The 8,824-nt window shown below is 51.4% G+C and overlaps 1 protein-coding gene across 1 annotated transcript; it reads right to left on the bottom strand.

Moving 5' to 3' along the window:
- Positions 1 to 1,441: 1,441 nt before the first annotated feature.
- Positions 1,442 to 2,095, bottom strand: LOC119398608 (uncharacterized). Its single transcript, XM_037665442.2, has one exon. It carries the CDS (start codon positions 2,093 to 2,095, stop codon positions 1,442 to 1,444), a length of 654 nt encoding a protein of 217 aa, XP_037521370.2.
- Positions 2,096 to 8,824: the final 6,729 nt, after the last annotated feature.

Here is an 8,824-nt window from a genome sequence, read left to right as displayed (position 1 = left end):
CCCTCCCTCATTTATTACTATGACATGATCTCACTCTCCAAGATCACAAATTGGAAAGATGCTGTCCTCTGGCAGGCTGGACTCTGTGAAGAGCGGTCCCAGGGAAAAAAATCAGAGTAGGCTCACTTACTGCAAATGCAAGCCTCTTGTTTTTGATGCAGTCAAACCTCATTAATACGTACTGGCTTCAAACATACTAACAGTTAAAACATAGCTGCGACAAATCCCTGACTGAGTCTCGCGGAGCCTAATGCATTCGCTGACTGCCTTAAGCCATAGTTATGCCTACCGATGAGTGCGTCTGTGCCTACTGGCTAGTCCATACCCTGCATACTACAAAAATTTGCTGCACCGCAGAACTTTCCTTTTCGAAAAGTGCGGTCTATCAATGTTTCCAACTTTCGCGCAATTGTGGCGATGCCTTTGCGGTGAGCATCAGGCAGGAACGAAGGCGAGGTGGCAGCCGCCGACGAACGCGCTGTTATAACTTATTGCTGACAACCTCATCACAAGTATGCGTTTAGTGCAAGTTTGCGTGCGCTGAGTATGAATTAGGATTCCAAACTCTATTTCTAAAACTGGCAGAACATTATATAATGGGATTTGTTTTCTGAATGCTTTACACTCACAGCTAAGAGTTAGCGTAACTTGTAAATTACTTCGTACGCTGTTTCTCATCAAACGCGATGTATAAGGGAAGATCTTTCAGTCACCACCCTTGTGCTAAAAAAAATTGCAGAATAAACAAATATTTTGCGGGAATTACATAATACTCACAATTCACACGGACGAGATGTCTGTAGGCTGCCAGTTGTCGCGCTTGATCTGAGCCACCCAGACAGTTCCCCTTTTTGGGTCCCTCGGAAAGTTGAACAGTCGCCAATCATTGCTCGAGTGGTTTGAGCACACTGGCACACAGCCAGTGACGTAGGCAGAACTTCTTTTCGGGGGGGGGGGGGGGCATCTTTTTTATCTGACATTGGGTGTGAGCAGATATGTGGGGTCGAGTGTCATATTGTGCTCTGTATTTCATGTGAAAAAATTCTCGGGGGGAGGGGGGGGGGGGAAGGCACGGGCCCGGTGGGCCCTCCTGGCTACGCCACTGAACAAAGCAGCCAGGCATTTCGCGTGAAAGCGCTCAAAGAACGCCGTAGTTACACCCGCATCAAATTCCTGCCGACTACCGCCACATTGTAGCTGTGGTGGGCGGCTTCGAGCCGTGGCGGCGGAGGAGGCAGGCTCCGAGTACCCACGCTCCGACTACCCAGCAGAAGTTCCCCCGTTTATCGACAGTACACCCTTTATATAGTACATCCTATAGAGGGCGCCTCATATTTGACTTGGCGCTCGCGCCCTCTACATCCCCCCTTTGGGAAAGTAACAGACAGCAACTCCTCACTCTCAGGTATGCAACGTAAATACAAATGTCTCATGGCATGCTCTACAAGTTCAGCCGCGCCGGTGGCCTAACACAACGTCCTGACCGAGTGTGCACAAGCAACCCAGGCGGTCTTGAGGGCGTAGCTGGGGCAACTGGTGGCGATGCAACTGGTGGAGGAGTAAGTGCCCTGAGAGTTGGACTGCTGCACACAGGCTCTGGGCGAGTTGGAGTCTGTGGCAGGCTTTCGGATCCTTGTGTTTGTGGACTGGGGCTGCAGAGGTCTAGACCACCTGATGACGGAGACTGCTGCGGAACCAGATGTCTCGGGTTGCAGACAAGAGCACCTGCATCCATCTGGACCACATAGGAGTGTGGACGCTGTGCTGGGCACAGAACAGTGCCAGCACAATCTGTGTCGTGAATCCACACTCTCTCTCCCTCCTCCAGGGGCCGCAAATCTTGTGCAGCATGTCGACGGTCAAAATCTTGATGCTGGCGATGCCGTTGGGCCGTGTCACGCCGGTGGAAGTCGGCAGCGTTAGGCGGTTCTGGGAGCAATGTGGCCATTGGGACTGGAAGGCGAGTCCTGAGGCTGCGCCCCATGAGCAGCTGAGCAGGGCTGTACCGAGTCAGGCCAGGTGCATTGTTGTATGCCAAGAGGGCCAAAGGCCAGTCCGGAGACTTCTTGAAGAGTTCCTTAACCGTCTGCACCATACGCCCAACTTCCCCATTAGACTGCGGGTACCTGGGACTGCTGGTGACATGGGAGAAGCCATAGCTCTGGGAGAAGACGCGGAATTCTGCCGACGAAAATTGAGGCCCATTATCGCTGACGAGGGTCTCTGGGATCCCATGCCTTGTGAAGACACTTTTGATGATGGAGATCACCGCTGTAGACGTCGTCGAGTGAAGGGACAGCACTTCTGGGTACCTCGAGTAGTAATATACGAGGAGAAGGTAGTCGGCTCCTTCATGATGAAAGATGTCCTCCCCGACTCGCTCCTAGGGATGGCTAGGCATCACGGTAGGCAGCAGTGGCTCTGCTCACTGGACCCGCGTGGTGGCACAGTTGGGACAGTTCTCCAGCATGGTCTTGATCTGGCTCCCCATGGTCGGCCACCAGACAGCTCCCCTGGCGATGGCACGGTAGCGGTTCACTCCGAGGTGTCCGTCAAGGATGGGGCAGAGGATGTGCTTCCACAGAGAAGCAGCCACCAGCAGGAGTCTACCGCAGAGGAGAAGGCCGTCAGCGATACTGAATTTGGCCCGATGAACCCAGAACTGAGCCATGCTGAGAGGCAGATTCTCTTTCCTAGGCCACCCTTGCTCACAGTACGACTTGAGCAGCACGCACTCCCCATCTGCAGCCTGGTGAGCTCGGAAGTCGTCGAGGAGGATTGCAAATGTGGGAGGGATAGCACGGAGTGCTTCTTGAACGTACAGCTGCACCTTATCAACAGCTTGGAGTCGCTGGCAGCTGGACGACTGGGTCCCTTGAGAGTGCATCGGCAGTGGCCAGCTGTTTCCTAGGAACGTACTTGACATCAAACTGGTACTGGAGAAGGCGGATGCGAAAGCACTGGATTCGTGGTGGCATGAGATCGAGATCTGCTGTTCCTAGGAGCTTTACTAACGGCTTATGGTTGGTCTCCAGGGTGAAACGAAGGCCCCGGAGAAACTCGTCGAATCGGGTGATGGCACAGGTGGCAGCCAGTGCCTCTTTTTCAATCTGGCTGTACCTCCGTTCCATTTCAGTCAGCACTCGAGAGGCGCATGCAACTGGTCGGTGCTCCCCTGATGACTGGTCTTGAAGGAGAACAGCACCTAGCCCGAAGGAACTGGCATCTGCGGAGACTATCGTCAACAGTGCAGGGTTATACCTTGTGAGGCAGATGTCTGAGGACAGCATGCTCTTGAGCTTTTCAAATGCTGACGCTTGTGCTGGTCCCCATGTCCAGGCTGCAGTCTTGTTCAGGGAACTTCTGATTGGTGCAGTGTTTTGAGAGAGGCCCACGACGAAGCGACCGATATGGTTGAGCATACCAAGAAAGTGTTGGACACCATGAACATCCTGAGGAGCTGGCATGCGCTGAATGGCGGTCACTTTCTCTGGATCCGGAGAGATGCCATTGGCACCGCCGATACCGCCAAGGAACCGCACGCTCAACATGCCGAAAGTGCACTTGGCAGCGTTGCAGGTGACCCCCGCTTGGAGGTGACCGAGGACTGCCTGGAGGCGTTGATCGTGTTCTTCTGTGGTGCGGCCAAACACAAGGATGTCGTCCGTAAGGTTAACAACACCAGCCAACCCTTCCAGCAGGCGAGACATCTAACGCTGAAAGTACAGTAGAACCTCGTTGATACGTTTAGGAAAAAAACGCGGCAAATAAACGCGCGACCCTCCCAGCACCGGACCCTCCCAGCTAGGCCTGTCGGCCTCTCCTCAGTGCCACGGGGTCCAACTACCGACGTGGCTCCGTGATTGTCGGTGGGTTGCCGTCTCGTCGAGCTGGGGTAGTGCCGCAGGTGCCATGAGAACTGCATGATGAGGCCGCAAGCCCGGGAAGCCTCACTCGGTAGACACCAAAGTTGACGGCCACCCTTCCGGGACTCACGCAATGCTGCCTCCAGAACTCGGCCCTGCTTCTCTTGTCGAGGGCGCAACGCTGGCTTGCACCACCTTCCTCTTGGCCAACTCCACCGAACAATCACTTTCTCTTCTTCTGGGGTCTGTCACCTCAGCTCGGGTCGCGTGGCACGCGCCTTTCTCCGGCCAACGGCGTGCGTGGACGTGGCGGAGGTGCACACCATCGGGTACTTTTCCATTCCCCGCACACCATCGACGCATTCTGCCGTCTGGCACGCGCCCTGTGCCCTTTACTCATGACACAGGCCATCAACGAACGAGCCTAACAATGTGGAAACAAACTGCCCCACCATTCAGGACAAAAAAGAAATGCGGACTAGAGACTCTGCACATAAGCTGAACGGGACTCCAAAAAATACATAACCAAGGGCCGCGTAAGTAAAAGAAGCAATTTTCACAAAGCATAAAAACCAAAAACAAAGCTTGAACACATAAGGTCCGCATCAAAAACCACTCATAACAGTAAGGAGCTGCGTCGGAAAACAGTCGAAAACAAGGTATTAAAAAATACGTCAGATTCCACGCACTGTGGGAATCGATGTAATGCGAAGCAGCTATCAAAAAGCTGCTACATGGCCTTGTTCGTTTTTGAGGCAAATGAAGTCGTTCATGCCATGGCATCTACTTCACTATACAGCTCAGACCACTTACAACGTAACCGCTTACAGTGCAGTACCGGCTATAATGCGGTTTTTTGTGACTCCTGTTTACCCTCCCATAGAACTCCATGTATATGCATACCGCTTATTGTGCAGTCCCCCGAGATGAAAGACCGGTTATAAGGCGGCTGCCGGAACGTTTTCAGAGATACGAGAGAGCGAGCTTGCTTCTCAACGGAGATGCGCCGGCGGCGGAGAGAGCGGCGACGGCGTTACGAAGGAGGAGGGGACGCGGAACGAACGAACAAGTAGCGGGAGGGGGTGAGGGAGGGATGGCGGTGGGAGGCAGCAGCCCGGCCCGGCGTGGGTGCGTGGTGTGAGGAGGGGGAGCAGTTGCGTGGCCGACGGAGAAGCCTTTGCCCCCTTTTCTTTGGCCGCTTGACACGCGCTCCGCTACGTAGGGGCGCCCGCGTCCGCACTCAAGGGCGCGTCACCGCTGTTTGTCTCCGTCGGGAAAATAGTTGCTTCGTCGTAGAGCGCAGATATCGCGCGTGCAACCTCGATTCCCTCGCAAGTAACAATGCTTTGAGATGCGATTGAGCTTTCGCCTTTGCCACCAACAGGCGGACTTGCAAGCTTGAAAGACTTTTTCAGGATAGTTGCCGCGGCTGTTCTCCCGACCGCTAACCGAAACTTCGTTTCACGCGTGATGCCCTCAGCTCGCGACTGCGATCTCTTCTACGTCCGATCTCTGTGTTGTCTAGGGCAAGCTTCTCGCGACGGCATGCCAAGTTGCAACGCGCACGCTAAGCCTAACAAGCGCTAGCTGCCATGTCGGCGGCTGCAGACTACAGAAGTTGCGGTTTGGTGCCGAGGCAATAAAACATTTTGCAGTTGTTGCATTTAGAAGGGGTGACTTACATCTTTAACAAAAACGTGGGCGTGCGTGTGAAACACTCGAGTGGTGGTTTGCGGTCGCCACCGTTTTCGACATCGCGCACGCGCAGTATGTTACCGCGGCGACTTCCCGTGACGGCGCATTTTTTCCGCATTCGTTATGTCAGCACCGCAGGTCTGCAGACGCTAACCGTTCAACATTTTGAAACGTAAGCAGATGAAAACTTACGTCCAAGTCGCATGCCTCGATAGTCGGAATCGCGCGCTTCCCTGCAATTGGTCATGTTTTGCACACGTGCAACCTTTCAAAGATGTTGATTTGGTTATGGTGCGGATATTCGCAACTCCGGCGACTTACGTTATAAGCGGTCTGTGCTGTATATTGTATGTTTGCCATGCATGCATGCATGTCCAATCCGGTATATACAATGCTAATGAAACATGTATTCTGGAATATACGATGCATGACCTGTCATATATGTTAATCACGCACTCGTGTCATGCCATACCAATTTTGGCATATATCCAGTTAATAAAACGGCCGGAAGCACACTATAAGTGTGGCATGTAAATCATGTTGTACATGACATGCGCGTCATGGTTTTCATGTTGCCACCTCTCATTTATGTTCATCATACAGCTGCGTCGCGCAGTACCAGTTTTGGTGTATATCAAGTGAGCGAAACAGCAACGATTGGACAATGAGCGTGGCATGTAAATCATGCCGCATATTATACGCATATCATAATTTTCAAGTTACCACCTGTCATTTATGTTTGCCATACAGTCACGTCACGCAATACCAATTTTGGTGTATATCAAGCGAGCTAAACGGCCGCGAGTACGCCATGAGCGTCGCATGTAAATCATGTCGTACATGACTTGCATGTCATGATTTTCATGTTACCACCTCTTATTTACAATCGTCATGCTGTCGTGTCGCGCAATACCAATTTTTGTGTATATCACGCAAGCGAAACGGCAGCGACCGGACAATGAGCGTGGCATGTAAATCATGCTGTAAATTATATGCATATCATGATTTTCAAGTTACCACCACTGATTTACGTTCATCATACAGTATCGTCGCACAAAGCCAATTTTGGTGTACCGTATTTACTCCAATGTAACGCGACCACGATTGTAACGCGAGGGGTGACTTTTCAGTGCCGAAAAAAAAAAAAAAGAACACGAATGTAACGCGAGTAAAGCGCTCGTCTTAGAGTAAAGCGGGGGGGAAAAAAGTACTACCTTTATTTGCTGCACATGGTAGTGGCAAAGACATCCCAGTTTCTAAATATAAAGTGAGTTTTGTTCATTCGTCGCTTTCATCGCCATCATCGCCAGTGGTCGAGCCCTCTTTGTCACTTTCTTCCTCCCAGATGAGGTCATCCTCCGTGCCATCCATATAGTTCGATATACAGCACTTTTTAAACATGCGAACTATCATGTTGTGTCGGCTTTCCACTGAATCAGCTCAACGTTGACCCCCAATAGGCGATTTCGCTGCTCAATCACAAACTCCGACACTTTTTTTTCGAGTTCTGTGTGACGGCCACAACAAGGTCCACGGAAGCCTTATCGGCCGGTCTCACTCTTGAAGAGCGCTTCACTCTGGAGCCTCCACCCACGGATAGTAGATTCCGCCACATCTAGTCGTCGAGCCGCGGCTGAGTTCCCGATTTCCTCAGCCATCAGTATTGCACTTCTCTTAAAGGAGTCCTGACACAAAAATTTTCGCCCCGCGTTTTTTTGCTGCAATGTGTTGCTGGGGGGCCTGTTAGTCATAACACGGCACATCGTTTGCTGCAGCGCGCGACAGATAATTAATTACAAGCTCCTCATTACCGACACAGCCTCAGTTTCGGTTTGACAGAGCTCCAAAGACGACAAGCCGCCGGGTGCAACTATAACCACCTAGCGAGTGAAACTCTCGGTCACGTGAGCACACAGAACAGTGACGCATTTCCGCGCAGTCTGTCATCGCCGGGCTCATCGTCGTCTGATGGCAACGATTTTCTTGTGGCGGGGATGGAATTTTCGACGTGGCGAATCACTTCAGGTTTGACAAACTGGCGGGGAGCGATTCGTCGGGAAGCGCGTCAAAACAGAAATGGCGGCTACGACGTCATCATAACTTGTACCGGCTGCAACGGCTACGTAGGGGAAGTAGGGGGGTCACCTCGGGTCACCTCCGAGGGTGTCAATGCACCAGGCGCAGCCTTAATGCTAGATCACGCTCGCGAACTTCAAAATTCAGATAAAATACCTTCCAAGCTTTATTCGCTGTCGATATTTTGCAGATGGTACACGCACGTACACGGGAATCGATCCAGCAGGCTATCTCGGCCGCGAAATTTTGTGTCAGTACCCCTTTAAAGCGGGCATCATTCTGAACTCGTCGCGCTGCCATTTGCTCGAGCCGAAGTCGCGGAAGCACAAAGGAAATGAACCGCCCGCAAAACATGTCGCGAACAATAGGATTGGATTGGATTTGATGTTGCCAGCGTGCATATGTTGCCAGCACAAGGTTGAAAGATTGCTAGGTTTGTCGTAGCCATTTTAAGGAACCAGTGGGGCGGCACCGCCAAGGCACAATTTGAGGTGCTTCGATTATAACGTGGACCCCCAAATCACTTCAGAGAGATTTTGAAAAAAACTCGCGTTACATTCGAGTAAATACGGTATATCAAGCGAGCCAAATGGCCGCGAGGGCACCATGAGCGTGGCATGTAAATCATGTCGTACATGACTTGCATGTCATGATTTTCCCGTTACCACCACTGATTTACGTTCATCACACAGTATCGTCACACAAGACCAATTTTGGTGTATATCAAGCGAGCCCAATGGCCACGAGGGCACCATGAGCGTGGCATGTATATCATGTCGTACATGACATGCATGTCATGATTTTCATGTCACCATGTGTAAGCTATGTTTGTTACACAGAAATGTCTCGTCTTACCAGTTTTGGTATGTATCAATTCATTTAAACGACCGCAAGGGGCCCGGGACCATGTAATGTAAATCATGCTGTACATGACACGCATGTCATGATTTGCACTTTAGGACCTGTCATTATGTTTGTCATACACTCTTGTCATGCCATACCAATTTTGGTATATATCAAATTAACGAGGTGGCCGCAAGAGTCCGAAGACCGTGGCATGTAAATCATGCTGTTCATGACATGCATGTCATGATTTTCATGTTATGACCTGTCATTTATGTTCGTAATACAGTCATGTTGTGTCGTACCAATTTTGGTATACATCCCATTAACGAAATGGCCAGGAG

Source organism: Rhipicephalus sanguineus, chromosome 7, assembly GCF_013339695.2.
Source record: "Rhipicephalus sanguineus isolate Rsan-2018 chromosome 7, BIME_Rsan_1.4, whole genome shotgun sequence".
NCBI lineage: Eukaryota > Metazoa > Arthropoda > Arachnida > Ixodida > Ixodidae > Rhipicephalus > Rhipicephalus sanguineus.
The sequence above is the reverse complement of the archived record's forward strand: the minus strand, read 5'-3'. Positions and strand labels throughout refer to the sequence as shown.

Bases quoted from the DNA above. Each gene is read 5' to 3' on its own strand.
- LOC119398608 (XM_037665442.2), bottom strand. From the start codon at position 2,095: ATGGTGCAGACGGTTAAGGAACTCTTCAAGAAGTCTCCGGACTGGCCT.